The sequence below is a fragment of the Macaca fascicularis genome, chromosome 12 (assembly GCF_037993035.2).
Source record: "Macaca fascicularis isolate 582-1 chromosome 12, T2T-MFA8v1.1".
NCBI classification, from domain to species: domain Eukaryota; kingdom Metazoa; phylum Chordata; class Mammalia; order Primates; family Cercopithecidae; genus Macaca; species Macaca fascicularis.
In genome coordinates this window covers 129,978,350-130,006,124 of record NC_088386.1, presented here as the reverse complement: position 1 = coordinate 130,006,124, position 27,775 = coordinate 129,978,350, and the positions used below count along the sequence as shown (strand labels likewise).

General features: G+C 42.2%; 1 protein-coding gene across 8 annotated transcripts; it reads right to left on the bottom strand.

The window, feature by feature from the left end:
* On the bottom strand, positions 1-26,232 carry SPP2 (secreted phosphoprotein 2). Of its 8 annotated transcripts, none has more exons than XM_005574688.5 (9): positions 26,077-26,232; positions 25,853-25,977; positions 20,721-20,825; positions 18,449-18,571; positions 16,943-17,053; positions 10,576-10,630; positions 9,568-9,618; positions 7,122-7,217; positions 1-3,244 (listed from the first exon to the last, which is right to left on the bottom strand). In XM_005574688.5, the coding sequence occupies exons 1-8, from the start codon at positions 26,147-26,149 to the stop codon at positions 7,132-7,134; spliced, it is 729 nt and encodes a 242-aa protein (XP_005574745.3). In that variant the 5' UTR covers positions 26,150-26,232; the 3' UTR covers positions 1-3,244; positions 7,122-7,131. The 8 variants fall into 8 exon arrangements, with proteins under 8 accessions (XP_005574745.3, XP_005574744.3, XP_005574747.3 ...); XM_005574687.4 differs by having other exon boundaries at positions 1-110; XM_045367953.3 differs by lacking the exon at positions 1-3,244 and adding an exon at positions 3,577-4,736.
* Positions 26,233-27,775: the final 1,543 nt, after the last annotated feature.

Genomic DNA, 27,775 nt, shown 5'->3' with positions numbered 1-27,775 from the left:
TTACCAGAAAAATAAGGCATTTATTACAGATTGAAAGTGATCAGAAGAAAAATCACAGAATTCACAAAATCATTCTTTGTTGGAACTTCTCTTCCTTCCAGTGCATTTTGCTGTTAAGAGAAAAGGAGCATGAGGGTCAGACCACCATGGCATGCATTCACATTCCAGCTTTGGAGGCCCGGGACCCAGGACTCCTGGGCATTACTCAAAACCAGATCCGATGATACGAGACACTAGAGCAGCTATGCGAAGCAGCAGCTCCTTGAACAAACCAAAAGGGCGAGAGATGCCTACAGGAGGAAGAACAGGTAACTGGGTCTGGGGAGCAGACACACAGCCCCAGAAAGGAAGCTCAAATCTCATAAAGGGAAGAATCAAAGAGACCCCAAGCAGAGGCTGCAGCCAGGTGTTGGGCCCCAGGCTGGTCTGTGAAGGTGTTTGTGGCGTGAGGTCAGAAAGGAAGGAACCAAGCAAAAGCAAAAGAGTAGGCTGTCCACAGCTGCCATCGTGAGCGGGTGTGGGGCTGGAGATCAGGATACTCCCTCCAGCCATTCATCCATTTATCAATTCATCTGTTTGATAAACACGTATGCACTGAGCATTTGCTGGGGGTTACAAAGATCAATGAGGCATAGTTTTGACCTCAAAAATCTCCCACAACCTAGTGAAGGGGGTAGAAGTAGTTAGAGTACAGCTTGGTAAATGCCAATTCCAGAGACACCCATGTGCAGGAAACCCGAGGAAAAGGGTTCCTGGAGAGGACACGTACGCTGAACTCGGAGGATAAGCTGGGGTGGGGATACTGTATCCCAGCAGAGGGGGCCTGAGAGTGGAGGTGAGACCCAGACTCGGGCCCCAGGAGAACAGTCAGCTGTGTGAGGCTCTCCCATGTGACTCAGGAGACAGAAGCGGCACACAAGGCTGGGGACAGACAGGCAGCACACTGCCAGGTATGTGGACGAGGACTGCTGAGGCGCACACTCTGAGGGAACTCATCCCCATCCTCCGGCAGAGCAAGGTCCCAGACTCGTGATAAAACGACTCTGATGACAGTGCACAGGTGCCTTTGAGGGCAACAACACACAGCCACCAGGAAAATGCTGAACATAGCAGGCTGGAGATGCAGTTGGAACTGGAGCCAACAGCACGGAGCGGACAGAGCTGTGAAACATTTCGGAGGAAGGATTAGCGGACCTCGGTGACCAACTGGGTGAGGTGGGGAGGAGGTCTGAGATGCATCTGCTTCAGGCCTGGGGGCCCTTGGAAGATGGGTTGGAGACAGGGGGAAGAGTGACTCTCCGAGGGAAGAATCGCATTTTGAAGGTGGTATGGAATACCCAGACGAAGGTGTCTGGCAGGCTGCCGTTGACTCAAGCTTGGAGTCCAGGCTGGAGGAACAGTGTGGAGGAGAGGGGGAAGAATCCCCAGACAGCTGGGTGTCAAAGCCCTGGGGGTGCATGGCATCACCCAGGAGAGGGAAGGCCATGAGCAGAAGGAAAGCCAAGGTTGAAATCCTGGGGAACATCGTGGTTTCAAGGGCAGCAGGAAGAAGCCAGTCTGTGAAGAGCAAGAAGTCTTGGCCTGAGAGGGGACCAAATCTCAGAGGTCAGAAGGTTTCAAGAAAGAAGGAGTGGTCATCCACATCCAACGCGGCTGTGAGGTCCAGGAGGAGAAGGGGTGGACGTGAGGATGGGACAGCAGTGAAGTGGCTACAGAGCAGGGCAGTGTCGGGTGCAGGAGGAGAGACTGCGTGAGGCCCTGGGGAACTCATGCAGACGGCGTTTTTAAAAAGACAGGATGAGAAGAGATCAAGGGAGAGTAATGAGAAGCTAGGGATAAACGAGGGGCCCGAACCCACTCTGCAGTCAATCCTCATTGGTCACAGATGCTGTATTTGTGAATTCGCCTACTCACTGCTAACAAATAGTTATTTGAAATCCCAAAATCAGTACTCATGGTGCTTTCTCATTCATTCTCAGACAGGCACGGAGCAGCAAAAGATTGGAGTCATCCTTCCCACACCTTCCCAGCTGAGGTCAATCAAGGCAACGCTCTACCTCCATGTCTCAGCTCTCCTGCTGTCAACAAGTGTCCTTTTCGCGGTCTATCTAATGCCCCAATTTTTGCATTTTTGTGCTTTTTGTTCATGATGTCACTGTTTAAAATAGCCCCCAAGTATAGTGCTGTCAAGTGTTTCTAAGTGCAAAAAGGCTGTGATGTGCCTTACAGAGAAAATATATGTGTGTTAGAGAAGCTTCACTCAGGCATGAATTATAGCGCTATTGCCCATGAGTTCATTGTTAATGAGTCAACAGTATCTATTAAATACGGCATCTAAACAGAAACACACATGAAACAAGGTTATATGCTAATCGGTTGAGGAAAACGTTGGGAACAGAGGCTCAGAGAACTCTAACCCTGGATTGCCTATATGAGCGATAGTTTAGTATTCACTAATTCAATGTTCGAAGCAACTTTATAGATGATAGCTGCCTCAGATAACAAGAACCAACTCTACTTGACGCAGCAATTAATACAGTGTGCTGTGAATGTGAATCAGAGAAAGTGTAAATGAATACAACTGCACATCACCATGTCTGTGCCTCTGGAGTCTCGGTTGGGTCTTTTCTGTGTTCTGTGGGGCATCTGGCTCTCTTCAGTAGGGGGACTGTCATGGGAGACCATGATGAGAAGTTGTCACGAATGAATCTGATACCTGAATGTGGAAATCACTCAGAAAGCTGGCAGAGGTGGTGCGGGTTTTAGGGACCGGTCCTCCCACATAGTTGATGATAAGCAGGTATGTTTCTAACACTTTAGATCAGTTAAAGTCTTTGCCATCTAGTTGGTGACTACATTTCTAGTTTCACCCAACACATGACAAATGCTTCTTAAACAAATAAGCCTTGAAGTTTTGCCCTCTCATCCTATTTTTTTAAAATACGGAGATGTGAGAAAAACAGGAAAGAAGAGGGAAGAGGCTTTGGAAACAGACAGACATCAAGAGTTCAGTCTCAATCCCAACACTATCTCTGAGGGCAGGGGCCTCTAAATGCCTCTGCTTCCTCCTCCATGAAACAGAGAGAATGACAAGAAGAAAACTTCATTTGATTGTTCCAACGTTTATGCAAGGGAATGTACGAATGGGTCCAAACACAGGCCCAGGCATTCTTGAGAGCTGTGATATTCGTGGGCACAGAGGCTGGGCACAGAGGCCAGGCACAGAAGGGCATTTAATGGACATCTGTTGAATAAAGGGATAAAATTATGAGAATGATTCTTTTTACTATGCCCTTAATGACAAAAGGCCTCAAAAAGAACTGCCCCCTTTGCTGCTCTTGGGCATAGTTTAGGAACTCCACACTAACAATCAAGATTGTGACATAAAGAAAAATGCATCACTCACACTGCTATGGTTTGGGTGCTGAGGGTCTTCCGGCCACTACATAATTGAAAAGTCAGAACTATTCCAGCTACAAAGATAAGAAAGTCTAAGATTCTCAAAGAGATTTTTTTCAGCATGGGAGCTGGGACCTGATTTTCTACATTTCCTACCTTAGAGCAATAAATGAGAAAAAAATTCAGAGTATTTTATTTAAATATTACATTTCACTATCTACTCATATATCAAATCGTTTTCTGGCAACATGAAAGAATCCTAGAACAGTGTTGAGGGCTCTGGGGATTTCATAACAAATAGCCACAGTCTCTACCTTTAAAGAGCTCCCCGGTGGAAAAATGTCACTCACAATTTGAAAAGAGGAATTTTGATTCTGGTCATGCATTCATTCACTCTATCCTCCCAGTCCGATTGATTGTATTCTATACACTGTTCTTAGCACTATGAAATTGATGAAGGATATTTTTAATAATTTCATATAGACATATCATTAATAATATTTTTACTTCTTGTAAAACTGAAATAATTAACAAGGAGAATGCATCCTCAAAAAGTTTATGGTCGGCATGGTGCCCCATGCCTGTAATCCCAGCACTTTGGGAAGCCAAAGTGGGTGGATCACTTAAGGTCAGGAGTTGGAGACCAGCCTGGCCAACATGGTGAAACTGCATCTCTACTAAAAATAGAAAAATTAGCTGGGCATGGTGGTGTGCACCTGCAATCCCAGCTACTTGGGAGGCTGAGGCAGGAGAATTGCTTGAACCTGGGAGGTGGAGGTTTCAGTGAACAGAGATTGTGCCACTGCACTCCAGTCTGGGCAACAGAGCAAGACTCTGTCTCAAAATAAAAAGGAAGCTTGTGGTCTAGTATAGACCAAAAAAAAAAAAAAAAAGTAATAATAAACCCTTGAAGGAATTGCATCCTGAGAGGTTAAGGAACTGGATCACTATCGCAGATGGGAGAGCAGGCTCAGAATCAGGCCCATGGATTCCAGATCCCATCGGATTGGCCTCTTCACTAGACCCACTGTGCCGGCCTTACCAGCCTCATTCTGTGATTTCAGGGAACCCAGCATGGTGTAGAAACCTGTCCTGCTAAAGGTCACGGGAGGGCAGAGATATAACTGGGACTTCAGTCAAATCCCATGTTCAGGTCAGGGCTGCAGCTGTCTTTAAAAATAAATGTTTTGAGTGATCAACTTCTTCATAAAAAATCAGATGATGAATTTATATTGCAATACACATATGTATACACATCCAACGTTATCATGTTACAATAAACAAAATATAGCCAATCCACTGAGAACTCTATCCTCCCTGCCCCAACCCATGATATTCTGTAAAGAAAAAGAAAGATATCATTTACATTTATAGAAGAGGAATATGATGTGTCTGTTTCTTCATAATGCGTAGATTCTCGATCTCAGTATGGAGCTGGTTTTTATATTTAGAGTTGTGCCATACATTCAAAAGAAAACCTACCATTTGTGTCTTTCATCCAAGAAGGCCTCACTGGTGAATTTCCCTTCTATTTTAGTAAAATGTCAGTTGACTTCTTTCAAATCTCAATATGGTTAAAAATTAATTATACTATGCTTAACTTATGTTTTTGGTAAAAGAATTTCAAGAACCCAAAGTGAAGGATTTCATTCGCTTAAAAAATATTTACTGAGTGCTATCTATTGAGTGTGCTGGGCTATGTGCAGGGCACTGGGGGACAGTGGCAGTTGAAGTTCCTTGAGACTTCCTCTTGGGGAGTCTGGTAGTCAGATGGGTGACAGGAAACAACCAATTGCAGTGCCCTGTGATGAGGACTCTACAGAGGCCCAAAAAGGGACATCATCTCTGATTCAGTGGCGGTGGCTTGTGATGTCAACGTAGACCTCCAAAGGGAAGCGACAACTGAGCTGGGACCTGAACGGTGAGGCAGAACTAGTCAGGCGGATGGTCCCAGTAGAGGCAGAAGCTGGAGGGACTGCAAGTACCTCAGTGCCTCAGGAGCTGAGCAGCCAGGTAGGCTGGAGATGTGGGCAGACCCAGGTCATGAAGGCCACTGTGAGCTACACTGGGAGTTTGGACTTTATCCTGAAAGCATGCAGTGTTATGAAGACTGTAAAGCCCTTGAACACTCCAGCTTCATTATTAACTTGTGTGTGCACATGTGTGCATGTAAAATACCTATGCATGGAATTGATGTCTATAAGTCCTTCTTGACATTCCTCTTACGTGTGCCCTTCATGATAGCTACATTTGCTCCCATCCCGTCCCTAGTAACTGGGAATTTATACACATGTGAAACTCTGTGAAGCTCAGTGCCAGTGTGATAAACCAGGACTCCATCTCTAGCTTTCTATAGAACTGGGGCAGATAGGCTGTTCTTCCTATTGGGCCAGTGTCTAGCTGTTGCCCACCTCTGCTCAGTCCCACAAGTGAAGCAAGCATTAGTTTATGTGGGGCAAGGATCAGAGTCTCCTCCATGTTTCATGATAAACCTGAAGACAGTAAGCAAGGTAGACAGTGTGGGATCAGAACCTGAGGCAAGAATACAATCAATAGCTCATTGGTGATGGTAGTGAAGCGATGGACCAATGCCAGAGAAATGTGTGGGGGAAGTGAATAAGACCGGACCCCAATGTACATTCCAAGAAGATGAAGGATGAAGGGGAGTCAGTGATGCCCTCAAGAGTTTTAGCTTGAGCAAATTAGGTGGATGTAATGTCATCAATTAAGAAAGGGAGCTTGAGGAAGCTAGTTGAGTTTCAGGGACACCCAGGATACACAATGGCAATGCCACATAGGCAGTTGATATAAAGGCCTGGATCCAGACATAGAGTGTGATAAGAGACAAGCGTTTGGAAATAATTATGCATCATTGATAGTTAAAGTCAAGCAAGAAGAAGAGATAAAAGAGTAATCTACAGAATAGGGGACGAATTAAACTAAGGAGATCATACAAATGCTCACCAGTATTTAAAGTATACATCAGCCAGGCGCGGTGGCTCACACCTGTAATCCTAGCACTTTGGGAGGCTGAGGCAGGCAGATCACCTGAGCTCAGGAGTTTGAGACCAGCCTGGCTAACATGGTGAAACCCTATCTCTACTAAAAATACAAAAATTAGCTGAGCATGGTGGCAGGAGCCTGTAATCCCAGCTACTAGAGAGGCTGAGGTGGGAGAATCGCTTGAACCCAAGAGGCAGAGGTTGCAGTGAGCCAATATCATGCCATTGCATTCCAGTATGGGCAACAAGAGCGAAACTCCCTCTCAAAAAATAAATTAATACATAATAAATAAAATACACATCAAGAAAAGGAAGCTAGATGGTATTTCATAGATGTGAGGTGAGGAGGTTGAGGAAGCAACCAGAGACCACAGTTGTGTCAAAAAGTTTAGCAGGGAAGGAAGGATGGAGGGAAGGTAGTTGCTTAGATGGATGAGACGGGCCAAAAGAAGGGGCTGTGCCCTTGTTGTTTGTTTGCTCCTCAAATGGATAGACTTGATCACATCAGAGGCAACAGATACAAATGTCATGGGAAAAAGATTGAGGGTGCATGAGATTGAAGAGGCAATTGAGGAGAAGTCTTGGGAAGGAGGTCATAGAAGCCAAAAGGCAAAGATTTGAATAGTACATTGTAGATATTTGGAGGCCGGCAGTTTTAAGGCATTCACTCCACATAGCTTCTATTTCTAAATACACATGTGTGCACCTGCATTTTCTTACCTCAAGGCTGTTACTCAAAGTCAGCATTTATTCTTGCTCTGTGCTGGTGGTTTGGGTATCTTCTGTTTCCAGGAGGCAAAACCCTTCTCATGATCTCTAAAGATAGAAAAGGGAAGCATAGGCTCTGTCAGTCACATCAAGAGCTGAGACAGTGTGGACAATGTTACTACAAATTCATGAGAAGGATTGTGACAAGCATAACCTGAACCCATCTGCCATGAGAATACCTGAGGGCAAGATAACTTCATCTTCCTTATTCCACTCTCTCTCCTTCTCCCCTGTGTTGTGTTACAGCTGGGTCCAGTGCTCATTTCTCCCCACTCTGTATTACTACATGTGATGTCTCAGCCACCATGGATGCCCTCGAGGGCAGGAACTGCCACCTTTATCTTTCAGTCCTCCATGAGATCTACCCAGTGTTTGGCACACACATTTGTTGAATTAAATTAAATCATCATGTTCAAAGCAGTCTCCAAGACAGCTGCACTTCTGTGTCAATGATGCTCATCCAGGCCCAATGTGTTTTTAGATTTTGGCTTAGAAATCTCTTCCAAGACATATAAAAGAATTGGTCACATTAATTTATATCCATATAACATTTTTAGTCCCAAATGGCATTTGTCCAATGCAATAATCAGTTTCCAAGATGGCTTCCTGGTATTCACACTCCTGAGCAGTCCCTTCCCACACTGGGGCAGGATTGGCCTGTGTGTTTAATAATAAACTATGCAGGAGTGAAGTCATATCACTTCCAAGGTTAGTTTATAAAAGACCGTGTCTTCTGCCTTCGGTGCTCTTGCTTGCTCATTCTCTCTCTCTCTCTCTCTCTCTCTCTCTCTCTCTCTTTATCAAATCATCATCTCTGGCGGGATCCAGCTGTCATTATTTGAGAACATTCAGAAGTCCTATGGAAAGGTCACATGGGGAGAAACTGAAGCCCTTGGTCCACCAGCCTGTGAAGAACTGAGGCTTCCTAACAACATGTGAGTGGGCTTAGAGGTGGCTCCTTCAACCCCAGTCAAGCTTCAGATGAGATCACAGCCCAGTCAACATCTTGTCTGAAACCTTTTGATAGACTCTGAGCCAGAACCACCCAGCTAAGTTTCTCCTGGGTCTTTGACCCTCAGAAACTGTGAGGTAATAAATGTGTGTTGTTTTAAGCTGCCAAATTTTGGGGTAACTTGATACATAGCAATAGATAACCAACACACCCAAGTTGATTATTAATCTGATTAATCAGATTTATTTCCAAATATCTTTTGAATATTCCCAACACCAAATCCAAGGGCAAATGTTTGCCACCAGGACAGAGATTTAAAAAAAAAAAAAAAAAAAAAAAAAAAAAAGGCCATGGATTCTGAAGACAATTCCAAAGGAAAAGCTCATAAAAACGTTTCAGCGGTGGTCATGCTGTTATAATAACTGTATATTCTCCCAAAGTGACAACTTGGATGAAATATAAAACTGGCATTTAAAAAAAACAAGCATCAGGTTATAAGCTCTAGCACTTCAAATAAACTGGAGTATGTCTAATGAAGGTCAGACTTTGAGCTCACTGAAATGTTAATATCTGTGTTATTCATTTTAATAGGGAATGCTGAACATCAGGTGGATTTCGCAGCCCTTCTGGGAGGCAGCATGAAACAGGCACAGGTTTTAGATTCTGACAAATCTGATTAAAGTCCTGCATTGGCAATGTAGCCACAAGCAAATTAGGGAAACTCACTAAGCCTCAGTTAGCTCACCCACAAAATGGGAAAGAACACAGTGCTACCTCACAGAATGGTTGTGACACTGAAGAAGAAAATTGTGTTAAGCAATTAGTACAGGGTAGGCAATTTGCATATGCCAATTAATGCCATGAGTTCTTACTGCTTTCTTCATCTATAAAAGCAGGTAACACACCTGGTTGACAGGGCTATCATGAGGACCAAATGAGAAAACTGATCTGTACAGGAGTGGGACAAAATAACTTTGTTTCATCCATTTGGTGAGAAGTTTGGTTGAGTATGGCAAAAAGAAGATCATTAGACACGTTGTATGCCTGCATCAAAATATCTCATATATGCCATAAATATATGTACCTCCTATGTACCCATAAAAATTAAATTTTTCAAATTAAAAAATAGAAGGTTATTAGAGTTCATGCTACTTTTTAAATGCTCCAGAGAGTGTCAGAAAAAAATGGTGAATTCTTATTTCCTGAGCCAGATTTGATATTTTGATTCTTAGTAACTTTTAAGTCAGTTAGTGCCTCAAGGCATTCTTTTTAATGATTTGCAAAGCAAGTTTATACATTACTATTCTTTTCATTTTTACTTAAAATATTTTGTCTTTCAGAGATTTAACTCCTATGAAACTGGAAACAGCTATGAAATAGGATTTCTCAGGAGTCCAGATTGATCAGAAAAGGGTCTGGTAGCACAGCAGGAAAGAAACCACTTACCAAGTGACTGATCATAAAATTGTTCACTTGTGGACTCATCTGGAATGAGACCTGTAACACAGTAATAATCATAAGACAAGACTCCTCTCACTATTCCAGAATGTTCTATGACTTCATTATTAATGCCACAATATGCTTCTTAAGCAAAAAAGCAGTAAGAGATCACCACTGAGTTTTATTGCTATCAGCACTAATAGGAAAAATGCCTCCTAAATCATAGAACACTAACCCAACCCACTTTGTATTAAAAGCCACACAGGGAAAGAAAGAAGAGGAGCCCTTCCTCCCTGAACCAAGACATTCAAAGGGATGATCAGATCTAGTTGTATGGCTGAAAGACGATAGAATTCAGCCTGTTTACTCCTGATCCTCCCAGCTACACATTCTTAAGGGGAAAACCAACACTGGCTCTGTTTACTTGGCAGAGATGTTGGGGCCATCAAATGGAACGATGTATGGAAAAGCTCTGTCGTGAATACAAAGAAATATCTAAATGAATAGTTGTATCATTACTACCTAGTGATAAAAAGTAAGCAAAAGCAAAACAAAATATTAATTTTCTTTTTTTTTTTTTTTTTTTTTTTTTGAGACGGAGTCTCGCTCTGTCCCCCGGGCTGGAGTGCAGTGGCTGGATCTCAGCTCACTGCAAGCTCCGCCTCCCGGGTTCACGCCATTCTCCTGCCTCAGCCTCCCGAGTAGCTGGGACTACAGGCGCCTGCCACCTCGCCCGGCTAGTTTTTTGTATTTTTTAGTAGAGACGGGGTTTCACCGTGTTAGCCAGGATGGTCTCGATCTCCTGACTTCGTGATCCACCCGTCTCGGCCTCCCAAAGTGCTGGGATTACAGGCTTGAGCCACCGCGCCCCGCCAAAATGTTAATTTTCTATGACTGTAATTGTTGCAAGATTATATACATACGTATTTCTAGTTTTAAATGACTCACTAGGAAAGAACTGCAATATGAAGTTATTTTAAGAAAAAAAATTAAAAAGAACAAATCTTAACTTACCAAATAGAGAATTGTTTCTCCATTTACGAGATCCCAACATGTCCCCAAAAATCATCTAAAGAAATTCAGGCATCAGGATATTTCAACACATGAAAGAAAGAAAAAGAAAAGACACTGAAAAATGTAAATGTCATCTGGAAGACTCTGATATATGTTATATAATCCATTTTTAAAGAAATAGGCAATATATTATATTAAATAACTTTATATGGTATCAAACATGTAAGTCTAAGAAAGCACATGGGGAAGAGCAACCTACATGAAGTTTAAATTGCCCGCAGATCTTTCCCCAAGACTGAGAATGTACTGCCAAACATGGTCGACCTCCAGAAAAGCAAAACCCTGTTACACAGACTTGCACATAGACTAAGTTTAGGTCAAATTTTAGAGTTTTCTCTCTACAAAGTCACCGTAATATGTTCAGTAAGAAAAGGTGTCCACAAGAAGTTTGCATGAAACCACTAAAAGTCCATGCAATCATCGCAAAGTAAAGTGGTTGCTTGGCTCACAGTCTTTCTACCAAGAGTCTTGGTAGGCTGTCCTCCCCATCCTGAACAGTCACAGGTAGTCTCTTGGCCTCCATCACAGTCATTGGACCAGGAAGGGACACATACCAAGACAATTTAAGAGAGAAAGAGCATTCCTTTCAACAGATAGTGCTGATACTACCAGATATGCACATGCAAAAGAATGAAGTCGAACTCCTTCCTCACATCATATGCAGAAATCAAATCAACACGGAGCATAGACCTAATGTAAAACTACAGAAACAACAAAACAAAAAATTACTAAACTGGACTTCATCAAAATTTAATTTGGCTCTTCAAAGGGCACCATCAAGAAAGTAAAAGATGGCCGGGCGCGGTGGCTCAAGCCTGTAATCCCAGCACTTTGGGAGGCCGAGACGGGCGGATCACGAGGTCAGGAGATCGAGACCATCCTGGCGAACACGGTGAAACCCCGTCTCTACTAAAAAAATACAAAAAACTAGCCGGGCGAGGTGGCGGGCGCCTGTAGTCCCAGCTACTCGGGAGGCTGAGGCAGGAGAATGGCGTAAACCCGGGAGGCGGAGCTTGCAGTGAGCTGAGATCCGGCCACTGCGCTCCAGCCCCGGCGACAGAGCGAGACTCCGTCTCAAAAAAAAAAAAAAAAAAAAAAAGAAAGTAAAAGATAACCCACAGAGGGGGAGAAAATGTTTCAAAACAACTCAATAAAAAGACAAATAGTGCAATTAAATCATAGGCAAGGATTTGAACAGACATTTCTTCAAAGAAGATGTATAATGGCCAATCATTAGTCATTAGAAAAATGTAAATTAAAACCACAATGAGAGCTGGGCACAGTGGCTCATGCCTGTAATCCCAGGACTTTGGGAGGTGAGGCAGGCAGATCAGCTGAGGCCAGCAGATGGAGACCAACCAGGCCAACATGGTGAAACCCTGTCTCTACTAAAAATACAAAAATTAGCCATGCACGGTGGCACACACATGTAGTCCCAGCTTCTTGGGAGGCTGAGACACTACAATTGCTTGAACCCGGGAGACAAAGGTTATAGTGAGCTGAGATTATGCCACTGCACTCCAGACTGAGTGACAGAGTGAGACTCTGTCAACAACAACAACAAAAAACTACAATGAGGTACCATGTCACACTCACTAGAATGGTTAAAATAAAAAAGACAAGTATTGACAAAAATGTATAGAAACTGAAATCCTCATACAGTACTGGTGGGAATGTAAAATGGTACAGCTGCTATGGAAATAATGTGGCAGTTTCTCAAAAAGTTAAACATAAAGTCACTATATGGTCATTAAACATCGAGTTACTATATGATCCAGGAATTCTGTTCCCAAGAGAATTAAATATATGTGTACACAAAAACTTGCTCATGAATGCTTCTAGCATCATTATCTGTGATAGCCAAAAAGGGAGAAATAAACCAAATGTTGATCAACGAATGAATGGATCAATCAAATGTGGCTCTGTAAAATGGAACAATAAAAAGGAATGAAGCACTGATGCATGCTACAACATGGATAAACCTCCAGAACGTTATGCTAAGTGAAACAAGTCAGTCACAAAAGAACACAGGCTGTACGATTCCATTTGTATGAAATGATCAGAATGGACAAATCCATAGACACACAAAGTAGATTAGTGGTTGCCAGGTGTTGGGAGGAATGAGGAATAGCGAATGACTGTTATTAGGGTCTCTCTTCCACGTGATGAAAGTGCTCTGGATTTAAATGGTGGTGGCAGTTGTGAATATACTAAAAAGCACTGAACTGTACACATAAAAAGGGTGAATTCTATGGTATGTAAATTACATCTCCACCAAAATGTATTTTAGAAGGGGAGTATCAAAACATCACATTGTACACAGTAAATATATAAAATTTAAAATAAATTAATAATAAAGTTATATGTATAAAAGAACAAAAAAGGGGACACCTAAGCCAGGCCAGCAGGGGAAATGCTGAGAGGTTTCTCTAACTGGCAGCAGAGAGAAATGCCTCCTTTCCCTCCTAAGTACAGAGGACATAGTCTGGAGTAGCTTGAGGCTTTACTTCCTGCTGCAAGGAGGAAGCCTCTCTGAAATAAGGGTGGGCGTGGAGTGCGGGAGGCACAGTGACAGAGAGAGAGAGACACAGAGAGAGAGGAAGGAGGAGAAGATGGAGGAGGCAGAGAAGGAAGGAGAAGGAGAGGGAGAGGGAGGAGGAAACGGAGGAAGAGAGAGAGAGAGAGAAAGGTGAATGAGGGGAAGGAGGAACAGGGAGGGGCATAGGGAAGAGGAGGCAGGGAGAGAAGGGGAAGGAGAAGAATGTGGCACATACAGGACTGAAGGACCCTAAGTCGAGTTGTCCCTGAAGCCAACTTCTCTCCTTCCTTTCTGGGAATGTGATCCAGGGAATTACCTCTTTTTGGCTTAGACTACTTCTAGTTAAATATCTATCTCTTGAAATGAAAGGCAGTAAGTAAATTAAATGCCTGTCACCCCTCCCCTGAGCTCAGAATTCCTGTCATTATTCTTCCTCAGTTTCTCTCACTTGGACTATTTTGGGTCTCGTGTCGGAAACGCTAGCTGACTTCATCGTATCCACTCCAAATCAGAAGGATTTGTCTAAAGTCAAGCTCACTTATTAGAAACTGAAGAAAAAAAAAAAGAGAGTGCCAACCTACAACTGTACTACGTTGTACCCTTTCAGCATTGTACTCCTGATGGCGCCTGCACCAGTATAAGACTGAGTGAGTGCTTATGCACCATATGGAAAGCTTTTCTCCTCTACACATTTCTCTTTCAGGATTGTAAAAGAAATAATAAAAACTACAGTAATTCACATATCTATTTAGTCAAGGATAAGAGAATACTTGCAAATTTAGAAAATTATTTTCTCAATTTTATATTGTTGCTATACTTTAAAAAATTATGTCATGGAAAGTCCAAAGATTTTATATTCAGGTCTCTCATTATGTCCTTACCAGACTTACTCTAAGTCCTTATTAGTCATAATTTGGATTTTGGGGTTTATTTGCCATGGCTTCCATTTTTCTTTATCTTACATTCCTTACTCTGGAAATTCCTCTACATTCTCTATGTGTTTTTCAAGTGATCTTTATTTTTATTACTCTGGGAGTTTTTTTCAGTTTTGTTTCTTCTATTTCTTCCTTCCGACGATAATTTGTTTGTTCTATGACTAAATTTATCCTAATCTAATGTCTTTCATATTTATAATATCACCATTTTTTTCACTGAAAATGATTACCAGTTGTTCTCTCATTTCTTCTGTTTCATGCAAGAAATTCATTTCAGAGTTTCCAGGAACTACTCAAGTCTCTATCTGCTTTCTTCTTTCCTTTTGAATTGTAGAATTTTTTTAATTTGAGAATTTTTAAAAATAAATTTGCTCAAAAATGTTTATGATCACCTAAGCTTTAAGAACAAGCAACCTGGGAGTTTATTTTAAGATCTAGTTTTTTTACAAGGGCTGACTTAATATCTGAGTCTTCTTAGAAAACTCGAAATCGGAAGAAAAGAGAGTGGTCTTCACTATGCAATTAGAAAGTTGCAACAGATTTGTGGGCTTTGCAAACAACCAGAACCCATTTTCCCATTGAGGGGTGGAAGAGGCGTTAACTTAGCTGGCCATTTACTAAATTCATTTTGTGTTAAAGGTCATAAAATGAACCAGAATCCATTTCTCTCAACATTCACTACTAAGCCCTAGACCCAGTCAGCATTCTCTCTCACCTGTTATTTACTTCATATTTACTCCATATTTATTCTTACCTAGTTCCAATCTGTTCATCATCTGATTCGGTTACCCTCCTCCGCTCCCAACACACACACATTTAAAACCCTTTCATAACCCCATGTCTTCAGGATAGAGCCAGACATCCTCAACAGGACCCTCAAAGTCCATCTTGACTGCTAGTGTTCCTCCAGCTCCACCTTGTGCCTCTCTCCCCATGTTTTTCTCATTCCTGTTGTAATAGAGTTCTATCCATTTCAACCTACCAGCTTTCCTGGCAATTCAGGGTACTCCACATGATTTCCCCTATGCTTGAAATACCCTTCCCCCTCCACACTCTGCCCTGTTTGTTCTAACGTATACCTGCCTTCTGGATCTTGGCTGGAAGGTCAGTTCCTGGGATAAGCTGTCTGCTCCCCACGTGACCTGAATTCCTCTCACTATGTAGCCCCCAGTGCCTGCCTGACAGGGTAATTCCTGCTTAGTGGACACCTTTCCCCCAGACATGTCTATAAACTTCACAAAGGTTAGCACTGTGCTTGTCTTCCTCCCCACCATCTTTTTTCTCATATGAACCACAAATCAAGACTAACAAAAGACTTGTGAAGTGATAAGCATGGTCCTTGTCATTTCTGTGTTAGCTGGGCCACAGTGTATGAGTGTGTTACAACAGAATGTATTTGACTTCCTAAATATTTCAATAGGATCTAAGGAAGGAGGCCCATGGTACTCGCCCCAGCACTAAGAAACGAAGATTCTTCAACTATGGCTCCAGGACAAGTTCAGAGATCAGCTGGGAGATGACCTTCAGAAGTTGTCAGTGTGAATGGGATCAATCAATAAGGCCATGCTCAACTGAACTTTTTGTGGAGAAAGTCCTAATAAACTGTGTGAAGTTCTCTTTGTACCAATAAGGCCATCCTCTGTGATAGGAGTGTCTCAGTCATTAGTTTCATTACTTTCTAATTCTGAAACATACTTCCAGACAAAATAGTTAAGGCGTGAGTATGTTAATTATATGGGAAAATTAACTTTTATGTGTAATTCTTGAAGTAGAAATTTTATAATATTTTAATGTAATTTCCACTAGAGTTAAATCTTGAAAAACTGAACAAAAATATTAAACAGAAAGAATATGTTTGACAGAATCATCCATATAATGTTGGAAATATTTGAGAAATATCTGTCAATAATATTATCCTATTACACAGGAACAAATATGTCATGCTTTTATCCCTTAAGTGAAGAGATGGCCTCTTCGTATCATATTCTTGTCCATTTCTTCCCCAGTTTTCTTGCATTTATACAACAAGTATTTTGTGAGCTGTGTCAAACATTGTGCTGCATCAAACATTGTCCTGGGCTGACAAAAACAAACATTCCCTGCCCTCATGAGACACACAGTCTAGTAAGGAAAGCAGCCAATAATTGGACACATATATAATATAATTTCAAGGAAAAAATGTATATGTTATTAATATTACAGTATTATTGCAAATCACTTTCAATACAATTGAGAAAAAATAAGGGTCCTGCCATCCATTGAGTATCCCAGTGCCAGGCCAGATCCTTCATGTCCATCAACTTACCGGATTCTCTCAACAGCCTATAAGGTGGTCTTTATGACTGCTAGCATTTAACAGATGAAGAAGTCATGGATCATGAGGGTTAAATGAAAGTCAAGTGTCCTGACCTGGACTGCAGAGCTGGAAAATAGTTTTGAACACTGGTTCAACAAAAATGTCCTTCTTGATTGCACTAAACCACAGTGCCAGCAAGCCACATACTTAGATCTGAAACTTCAAAGGTTTGCTAATTGTTACTTTAAAGCCATTTCCCAATCCCAGGGAAATCAAGTGTGTGTGTGTGTGTGTGTGTGTGTGTGTGTGTGTGTGAGAGAGAGAGAGAATACAAGAGTGAAAGAATAGGCTGGGAGAAGTAGGGGATGTGGACAGTGAGGCTGTAGGTGTCCAAGAGAGAATGCCACTGTGTCAGCAGAGTTCTGCGTCCCCAAGCCCAGGCGATGACCCAACTACCCAGCAAACCACTCTGTTTTTCACAAACCCACACAGACCCTAAGAGCTGCGGTCTGAGAGAAGACAAGGCCCCGGTCATACCTCTTCGCTGCTGTAAGACTCGGACGTGGAGGAGGACCAGCTGCAGCGAGCATGCACGCCCTGCACCTGCTGGGCAGATACCTTCACGGTGCTTCTGCAAACAGCTGTGGGCTGGAAAAGACAAAGTGGTGAGTTCTCTCTTCAGCTGTTTGTGGAAAGGGGTAGCCTCCATCAAGTAAATCAGGAAATAATGTCAGGTTTGGCGAAATGACAAAGGAAGAAAATCTTCACAGAGGCATTTTATTTTTTCAAAATGAAAATTCCTCAAGACCGAAGCAGAAACAAATGAAATATTTAAATATCTCTTTGCTGTTTGACCCATTACAAGTCTCTAGAAAAAGCAAACATGTCCCCATGAGTGCTGAGTGGGCTGCCCTGAGTCAATTTTCATTCAGACAAAAAGAAATGATGAAGAACCCCACAGGACTTCACCCTTTTCTTCTTAGACCTCAGATTTCATTAGAAATAGAAGCTTCTGACACTTTGGTATGAGTCCTTTGTAAAACAGAGTCACAGCGAGTAGTTTCACAACAAATAACAAATCAAACAATCCTCTTTTAAGTAACAAAACCCACGAGCTCTAACCTCGGAATGCAAACACTTTGGAAAGCAAATTTCGGACTGCTGGAGTTGCCCTGTTCGGATGGGATTACTGCCCGTGGATGTTGACTAAGTGTCTGTGGAGACCAAAGCTATTCCAGCTTGGATGCCAATCTGCCATGTTACTTCTGATTAACCCTTTTCTGGGAATCCCTCTAAGATTTCCACTTTCATGTACATACTGTAAATCCTGGCCTTAGGTCAAATTCCCTACAGTATGTAAGCCCTGGATCTGGGAGGTAATGGCACAGGATCCACTGTCTCACCTCCACCTAAGATACGGGTTCTGTTTGTAAGTCCCTATGAAGTGTTTTGTTTTGGTTTTTTCTGGTAAACTGGATGTGGTAGCCTCTTTCTTCAGCCTCTCAGCTCCCTTGGCCTTTGGGGTTAGGTTTGCATGGACCTGCTCACCGTGGAGCAGTGGCTGTACATGTTCTGGTCATGAGAGACACAAAAACGAACATGCCGTGCTCCTGATCTCACTAAGCCTGAAATAGTAGGGAAGACAGGTGTCATTCAACAGTCAACGGCAAAAGGACGTGACATGTGCCAGGAACAGTCAGTGTTTCATAATCCTTTGTAAGAGAATTTTAAGTGTGTCTGGGATTTGTCTCTGGTGTTGTATTCACTTTACCTGATACAAATACATCCTCATGTTAAAAAGCAGGAAACTGAGGCACCAGGGATTAAGTAATTTGTCAGGATCACTCAGGATCTCAGACTCCACAGCTCAATGCTCAGCCACAGAGTAACACATCCCCCACCAGGGGACACCGTGTCCACACTGTTAGCGGTGGGGCCAGATGCTAGCCAGGCAGCGGCCAAGTTCTTTGTGTGACTCCAGGTCATGGAAGAAGTGAGGCTCTTCCTTTTGTTCATTTCTGGGAGGGGTCTTCTCCCACTTACCACATAGTAGTCCCTCTGGAAGGCACATGTAGCAGGATCTTCTCCAGAATCCCTCCTGCATGTAGTCTCCCGGATGCTGAACTCTAAATTCATGACCAAGCTGTTCTCATCCAGGACCTCAACCTTCACAAAAATAAAGTATCAGAGTGTGATCAATGCATGTCTGAAGTTTACGATGCTATAAACCATTCTTTCTGCCCCATGAGAAAAAAATTACGGAATCGTCCACCATGAAAGCAATACATTATCTTAGCAATCACCTAATTCCATGCCTTTCTTCTCCAGACCAGAGAGGAAAAGTGACTTACCAAAGTCGTACAATAGTTTAGTGACAAAAATGGAACCAGAAAGTAGGTGTGCTAACTCCAAGGCCAGTATGGCTTCTAACACTTTACAGTGACAATTGATACTCACTATTTGTGGATTCCGTATTGGCGAACTCATCTACTCACTAAAATTTATTTGTAACCCCAAAATCAATACTAGTAGCACTTACTTTGGCAATCATCTATGGACAAATGCCGAATGACAAAAATCTTGAGTCACCCAACGTGCACGTTACCAACAGAAGCCGAACAAGGAGACATTCTGCCTTCTTGTTTCAACTCTCATATTGAAAACAGGTGTGCTTTTTATGGTCTCTTTAGTGGCTTTTTTTGTTGTTGTTGCATTTTTGTGCTTTTTGTTGGTAGCTTTAGTGTTTAAGATGGCCCCCAAGCCTGGTGTGGAAGACCCCACTAGTGTTCCCAAGCACAAGGCTGTGATGCACCTGACACGGAAAATATGTGAGTGAGGTAAGCTTTGTTCAGGGAGGAGTCACAGTGCTATTGGTCATGAGTTCAATGTTAATGAATCAACAATATATGTTAATTTAAGTATCCTCAAGCAGGAATTCACACAAACAAGGTTAGTATTGATGGGTTGATGAAAATGTTGTGACCCGAGGCTCACAGGAACCGCACCTTCTATTTCCCCTAGGAGCAACGATTCTGTGTTTGCTAATTCGGTGTTCATGGTGATTTTATACAATGTAACTACTACAAGTAAGAGGAATCAACTGTACATATTTCTAAGTGTCATTTTCCTAAAAGACTGCTCCATAATTTTAAAAATAATTCCTGAAATAAATAATTAAGCAACAAGTGCATCTCTGCAGTACAGACTATTCTGCAGCCCTAGCTTCCTGCTTGAGCAGTTCTGATCTGTGAATGAGTGTAAATGATTTTATTCTCCTTTCCACAAAGGAAAATCATCTAAACTCTGACAAATCTGGGGAGTTCTGATGTCACAAAGTCCTGTGACTTCTTGAGTACTCACTGTGTGTTCAGTACCAGAGGCAGAGCAGGGAAGATGCCACGTGGCTTAAATTCCAGAGGAAGTGCCACACAGTGGACACATCAAAGAAAACTATACAAGATCCTCCCAGATAGTTATGGGGCTATCAAGAAAAACAACAACATGGCAATGGGGGTGAGGGAAGGAAGCAGCTGTTTTAGAGAAAATGCCAGAAAAATCCTCCCAAGGAAGGCAAATTTAAACTGAGCCTTGAAGGATGGGAAGGAGCTCATCCCGTGAATAGAAAGCAGAGCCAATGCCCTGGGACAGGGACAAGTCCGGCTCTTGTGGCTGGAGCAACCTGACCAAGGCATGAACCATACACTACAACTTTGGAGAGATGGAGCGTGTCAGACAAGGTATGGTCTTGGAGCTCACGGGAAGGTGTTTAGATTTCATTGTCACTGCAGCGAGATGCTATCACAGGGTTTTAAGAGCTGCATCTGAATCACTGTGCCTGCTGCAAGGTAAACAGTTTGGGACAGGAACAAGGGGGCAGCAGGAAGTCACTGGGGAGCCCACCATGGTCCAGTACCTGACAACACCCCCAGGATCCAAGTCACTTCTTCCCTCTTAGTTTCTGAACCTACCTTGCAGCAAATTGAAGTCAGCAACACATTGAACATACTACCCAGGAAGGAGAGAGATGGAGGCAGCGCTCTTTCTGTGAGAGCGAGAACTGCTTACAATTAGGGAATAATAGGCACATGCAGAACATTTTGTTTTGGATAAAAAGTGGCAAAACTCCAAGCTTAAGATGGGGATCTTTATGTCTCCTAACATAGGACACATAATGAGTGCTGATAAAAGCAGAATTTTCTGAAAACAAGTAGAAATAAAAACTCAACCTCACTGTGAATTACTGCCTCATATATTTATAATTTTAATATTTTGAATGTTAAATCTGAGTCTCATTAAAAAATTAAAAAATAAAAACCTCTCCCATCAACTGAAGTCCATTGTTTGGGGCCCTCCACTGCGGAGCACGCTTCAGCAATTCACCGGAAAGCAATTCGATGGAAGCAAACTGGCAACACGAAAGCTGAAAAGATGAAAATGCGGGTTTTTGGGGGGTACAGATCGTTTTATTGAGCTGTGAGATAATTTTGCAACCTCTTTTGCATCTTGAAGGGGTCTTTCAAGAATAAGGAGAAACACCTAACATTTTTGCTGCTTCCTTTGAACTCACTTTCTGCCAGTAAATTTCTATTCTGTGTAATTCAAAAAATGTGGGACAGCCTAAATGCTCAACAATAAGAAATCAACTGGAGAAAATTAAAAACCCAGCATTACTACTGAAATAAACTATGGTAATTTACAATCAGTATTACAATACGGTCTTTTCTTTAAAAATGCATTTTATACCTTCATATGAATTTAAAAACCTCAAAAGGATATCCTCTCATGGGTTTATAGTGAGTATTTCTCACAGAAATGGATAATGAATGTTATTTTTCATTTTCCCTTTCTTGTATTTTCTGACTTTTTGTAATAATTACATTTTGGTTTTTATTTTTAAAAGAAATACAAATATATAAAAATAAAAGACCCACAGCAATTCTGTTTGACAATTGTAACGGTTAATTTTATAGTGTCAACTTGACTGAACCATGGTGCCCAGATATTTGGTCAATATTATTCTGAATGTTTCTGTGAAGCTATTCTTTGAATGGGATTAATATTTACGTCAGTGGACTTTGAGTAAAGCAGATGACCCTCCATTATGTGGGTGGGCCTTATCCAATCAGTTGAAGGCCTTAATAGAATAAAGTCAGAAATCTTCCCATCAGAAAGGAGCTCCGCCAGCAGACTGCCTTTGGATTCAAACTATAAGTTGTCCCTGAATCTCCAGCCTGCTGGCCTACCTCGTGAGATTTTGTTTTTTCCTTTTGGACTTGCCAGCCTTTGAAATTGTATGAGGCAATTCCTTATAATAAATCTCTCTCTCTCTCTCTCTCTCTCTCTCTCTCTTTCTCTCTCTCTCTCTCTCTCTCTGTCTCTCTCTCCCCCACCCCCCGCCATATATTCATATGCATGCATTTATATATGTATACATGTCATATTGGTTCTGTTTCTCTGGAGAACCCTCACTAATAGGGCATCACTGGTCACTTAGGTTTTTCAAATGAATCCTTTATTAATGCACAAAAAGTAAAGATCAGAAATGACTAGCTGAGAATAATTTAGAAAGTCAAAAACCAAAAAATGCAAAGAGGTTGAAATGTAAAATGGACACACAAAAAAGGGCATGGAGACCTCAAGGATCCCAAACCTCCATGGCTTTGCCTCCAAATGTACCACAAATCTATCTGCTCCCCCCATCCTCCCTCCCCTGACTTGAGACCCCACACCAGCATCTCACCATGCTCAGTTTCTCCCCCACCCCCTACTCCACAGGCAGCTAGAGAGATTGTAATGGACTGTTTGTCCCCTGCCCCAATCCGTATATTGAAGCTCTAATCCCTGATGTGGTATTTGGAGGTTGGGCCTTTGGGAGGTTATTAGGTCTTCAAGGTAGAGCTCTAGTAAGTGGGATTAGCATCCTTATAAGAAGAGGCTGGAGAGTTAGCTAGCTCTCTTTCTGCCATGTGAGGATACAACAGGAAATCAGCAGTCTGCAGCCCAGAAGAGGGCCCTCACCAGAATCGGACAGTGCTGGCACGCTTATCCCGGATCTCAGCCTCCCGAACTCTGAGAAATAAGTTGGTGCTGTTTATGCATCACCTAGTCCATGGTTTGTTATGTGTTCATGGTACTTTGTTACTGTGGCCCAAGCTAAGCAGAGATGGTTTGCAAATGCAGATGTCCCCAAGGGTTACCCATTGCCCTTAAAACAGACCCCAATCTCCTCATAATCATGACCTAGGCATGTCCCACTCATGCCCACCTCTCTGACCTCTCTCCACTCCCACCTTTCTCTTCCAGGCTCACTTGGCTCTAGCCAGCCTCCCTCTCAAGGCCTTTTGTCCTTCAGGGCCCTCCCACTGACTCTGCCAGCTCACCCCAATATTTCCTCAAAATGTCTTTCCATGGTGGGAACTTCCTGTCACTGGAGTGAGTCTTAGCTCAAATATGCAGCCTCAGAGGACACTTTTGCCCCATCTGACTGCTGCCCCAGACTGGGCCTGTCATGTTAACCTGCTTACCCTACTCTACGGTACTCTCCACTATTGGAAATGAATTTGGTTTATTTAACTGTGTCCTCTTCCTCTTCCCCTTTCTTCTCCTTCCTCTCCCTCCCCATCTCCCTTCCCTCTCTTTCCCCGGTAGAAACTGCTCCCTATGAAACCACAGCCTGACTTGTCCTCTTTGCTTCCCCCTGCCCAGCACAGGGCCAGTGCCCACCTTTCCTTTCTCTGCTTGTGTCCACTGAGGGAACAGTCCAAGTGAGCCTATTGTCAAGGTTGGAGCAAGAAAACCATCAATGCTAAAGTCATGTGGTTTTATCTTTTCTCATCGTTTTTCAGATTTGGAGTCCAGGAGGTGAGTAACTTGAAATCAATTACAAGAATATTTGATCCAGGTTTGTTGTTAATACCCAGTTGTTCTTCACTCAGACCACACATTAGAATGAGCAGGAGAACATTGAAGAATATGAGCCCTGCCCTCAGAGACTGGGGTTTAAGGAGTCAACCATCTGTCCTGGACATCAGAAATATTTAAATATTTAAACATCATCCCACGCGATGATGATGTGTAGTCTGAGTAGAGAATCAGTGGGCTTGGTAAGCAAACCTGGGGGCAAAGCAGAAGGGCCCAACCCTTCTCCCTATAACCATTGAACTGTACCCCCAAATATTCATGACTAAACCACTTACTTGCTTTGAACATATTCTTAGAAGTGAAACTATGCAATTGAAAGTTTTAAATATTTACTAGTTTTAACGTTTAACATGCTAGTAAATACGTTTAACACATATTTCCAACTTGCTTTTCAAATACAATTTTACAAAATTACAAACTCTTAAGCAGTAGTTGTGATTTTTTTTCACCCTGTTATTCTTTTACCTTGTTATTCTTCTTTTTCACATTGCGATTTTAATTCTGCACCTTTCTTCTATTAGAGAGGTTGAATACTTTTCCAAATCTTTCTTAGTCTTTTGTATTTCCTCTTTTGTGAATTGTTTGTAACCCTAGTGCTAGTGATCTATTCACTCAACTCTTTCCTGAGGGCTTTGCCTCTTAGTGTATCTCTCGTGTCTACTAGGGTAGAGAGAATTGGTATATTTGGAGCCATCTATAGGGTGTTTATAAAAGACGTGGTTAATACACACAACATAAATGAAAATATGAAACACTCCCAATAGGAAAAATATCACCAGGAAAGATGAAAGGAAGAGAATCTCCCTTCCAGTGGGGGAAGAAATAGAGTTCTCAACAAGAGGGCATGGTGACTGTAGCTTGATCAATGAATTTGAATAATCAGAAAAGGGTAGGGAGAGGCAAGAATAGGCAGACCTCCAGGTAAAGGAGCAGTGTACTTGAGGTGGAGAGGCAACATTTTTCACGTGCTCATCAAGAGTCACACACATCACATATAAGTGTGTCTATTTTTAGGTGCATGTGTGTCTGGGCTCAAGTCTGGGTGACCACACCAAGATGGTGCATGAGCCAGAACACGCTCTGGTGGTTGTACCTCACAATAGCTCATCCCCACAGGCCAGATTTCCATGGTGTCAGTAATTGGTTCTCTTGCGATCTGTCTTCATGCTCTTATTCATCTAATACACTGCTAACTTTCTTCTGTAGTGAGCAATAGCTAAAAAAAAAGTAAATTTAAACTGTTCATCTGCAAGGTTGGCAACAAGATCCCGATTCCACATCACCACAAGTGGATTTCATTAAGTGCCCATGGAAACTGGCATTTGAAAGACAATATAAGCAAGGAAGAGGGTTCTGTATTCTGATCCAGGAGCAGCTCAACCTTTGGTGTGGCAGCTGACCAGTGCCTTCACACAACATCTCTGGATATTGCAAGTGACCCCCACTCTGGCCATGATTCTGGAATGGCACCTAAAAAAAACACAGCCCATAGTCTTCATGAACTATAACCAAACTAAAAAAGAAAACTGGGTCCATTTGATTCATTTCCTTGAAATTTGGAAAAGAGAAACTGGGAGCCAGGCTCTGAAGAAGATCAAGCTGAATATGTTGTATTTGGAGACTAAAACTAGGAAACCATGAGCCATCTGCTCTACAGAGTAGCAGAGGGAACAAGCTAAGAGTCAGTCCAGGAGGGATGGGGGAAGTCAGCAGGCAGACAGAGAGAAATCAACACCCATCTGGTCTCTGCTGCCTGGACCTTCGGCCGTGTCTTCATTCTCATTCCCATGCTGCCTGGCTGCACAGAGCCTTCATTCCTAAGACGTGCAACTTTATAGAACCTCTCTACCTCCCACCTTAACCTAAATTTGCTTGAAAATACATTCATTCCTACCTCCAAATGAGCCCCATGAAGATGATAATAAGGCCGTGAAATTACCTGGGGAACAGGAAGACAGGAGATGACTTGCTGCTCATGTTTCTCATTTCCTTTGAAGGATATTTTTACATTTCTTTCCTTGCATATCACAGACTTAGTCACTGGAAGCCCAAGTGATTACTCTCTCTCTAGCTCCCAAGGCTAAGAGGAAACAGACTATTACCAAATTGACAAGGAAAGGTGGATTTCTTTGGCTCAAAAGCCAGATTATTTCCAGTAAGTATTAGGAGCAGAGCTGCTGAATTTGAAAGGAGGCTCATTTCCAATAAATGAGAAGTTCTTAATAAAACACCTCAGAAAGAACCACGAGGACTTCAAGTACAAAAGCAAGATGCAGGAAACCAGAAGACAAGGTTAGAGAGGAGAATACAGCAGAAGAATCAGTCATCAAAAGTGGCTTGGAAAGCCTCATGACAAAAATTGTAATTAAATCCTTTCTCTGTCAAAGAAAAGAGACAGTATGAAAGACATGACTAGCTACTATCATTTTTAAACTGGAGAACATTTCTTAAAAGTATATCCAATGAACTGACAAAAGGCAGACAGCATTGGAAGGAGGAGTAGAGAGGACTTCACTGTGCACTTACTCTTTTTAATGAGCTTCTGAATGCCCGAAACAGATACGAACTCAGTGACTGGGAATTCACTTTTGCCACAGAGGCACTGAGGGCGTCCCTCAAGGAGGATGGATCGTAGTCGTACACTGGGAAACCTGGACATGCAAGCACATGGGGCACAGTGAGACAAGACACAGGCACCAGCGTGGCTCTGCATCATCCAGAGCAGGTGGCCAGGTTGGTGAATACCTTACCTGAGCAAGACCAGTAGTTCGTTCCAAGAGCAAACATAATCAATATCTTCATCATCATCATCATCTTCTCCATTCTGGAAATAATGATTGTAATTGAAAGACAGAGAGAGTGTCTCTCTACGTGTTTGGAGATGACAGTTCTTTCTAAGAGGAGCTGTCTTTATCAAACACTGGCTGCTGATTTTGACTGCAGCAATCTGTAACTTAAACAGAAACAATTGATCCTGGGGTCAATATTTTCTGCTGACTTTTCCTATGGAAATGTTCCAGTTTGAGGACACTTTTGAAGTTTGCAACTCACCAGGGAACTTTAGCCCAAGGCAAAAGGCATCAAGAGGCTCAGGATTCCACGTGTGCTGTTTATTTTGCTCTATTTTAATTTCATTCTTTTGGGGGAGGGGATATAATCTTACATTCAACAAAATGGTTAATCTTAAATTGTTGTGTATTGAGATCCCCTCATGGTTCTAAAGATCTTGCAGTTGACTGCTTATGAAAATAGTGTGTGTATAAGATCTTCTTGGAAATTATAACTTTGGAGACGATCATTTTATATATGGTTCCTAAATATTCAGAGCAAGTACAAGTGCGGTAAAAAACTGGGACACACCATCCTATTAACCAACCTTCTGTGCTACTGGACTCTTTTCCACATCACCTGGATAATCAGGTATTTACATATTGATGATTTCCATGCACTGTAAGATCCCGAGGTACTTTTTGAATGATTAAAAAGGAGAGCTACTTTATTGGAAGTACAGTTCGTGTTGCATATAGGTCATTATGTTCTTATTTGTGGATTTCATGCATAAGAAGCTGTGTTTTGGCTCAGAAAGACCTGGACTGAGATATTGGCTCTACCGTGTACCAGGTGTATACCCTTGGGCATGGCACTCAACACCTCTGAACCTCAATTTTCTCATCTATAAAATGGGCGTAAATGGTTAGATGTCAGGTGTGTTATTAGTCAGGGTTCTCCAGAAAAGAGAACCAAAATATACAGGGAGAGAGAAAGAGAGATATTTTTATATATATACTTTGAGTTCTGGGGTACATGTACAGAACCTTCAGGTTTGTTAGATAGGTATACATGTGCCAGATGTATACATAGGTATATATCTGCACCCATTAACCCAACATCTACATTAGGTATTTCTCCTAATGCTATCCCTCCCCCAAAACCCCACCCCCCAACAGGCCCCAGTGGGTGATGTTCCCCTCCCTGTGTCCATTTGTGCTCATTGTTCAGCTCCCACTTACGAGTGAGAACATACGGTGTTTGGTTTTCTTTTCTTGTGTTAGTTTGCTGAGAATGATGGTTTCCAGCTTCATCCATGTCCCTACAAAGGATATGAACTCTTCCTTTTTTATGTCTGCGTAGTATTCCATGGTGTGTATATGTGCCACATTTTCTTTATCCAGTCTATCATTGATGGGCATTTGGGTTGGTTTCAAGTCTTTGCTATTGTGAACAGTGCTGCAATAAACATACGTGTGCATGTGTCTTTATAGTAAAATGATTTATAATCCTCTGGGTATATACCCAGTAATGGGATGGCTGGGTCAAATGGTATTTGTAGTTCTAGATCCTTGAGGAATCGCCACACTGTCTTCCACAATGGTTGAACTAATTTACACTCCCATCAACAGTGTAAAAGCGTTTCTATTTCTCCACATCCTCTCCAGCGTCTGTTGTTTC

Excerpts from the sequence above, each read along its gene's own strand:
- SPP2 (XM_005574688.5), bottom strand. The coding sequence starts at position 26,149 with ATGGAGAAGATGATGATGATGATGAAGATATTGATTATGTTTGCTCTT. Across the intron at positions 17,054-18,448 it reads TCCAGAGGGACTACTATGTG|CCCACAGCTGTTTGCAGAAG; the intron begins GTAAGTGGGAGA and ends TGTCTTTTCCAG. Across the intron at positions 9,619-10,575 it reads GAGAAACAATTCTCTATTTG|GTCTCATTCCAGATGAGTCC; the intron begins GTAAGTTAAGAT and ends ACTGTGTTACAG.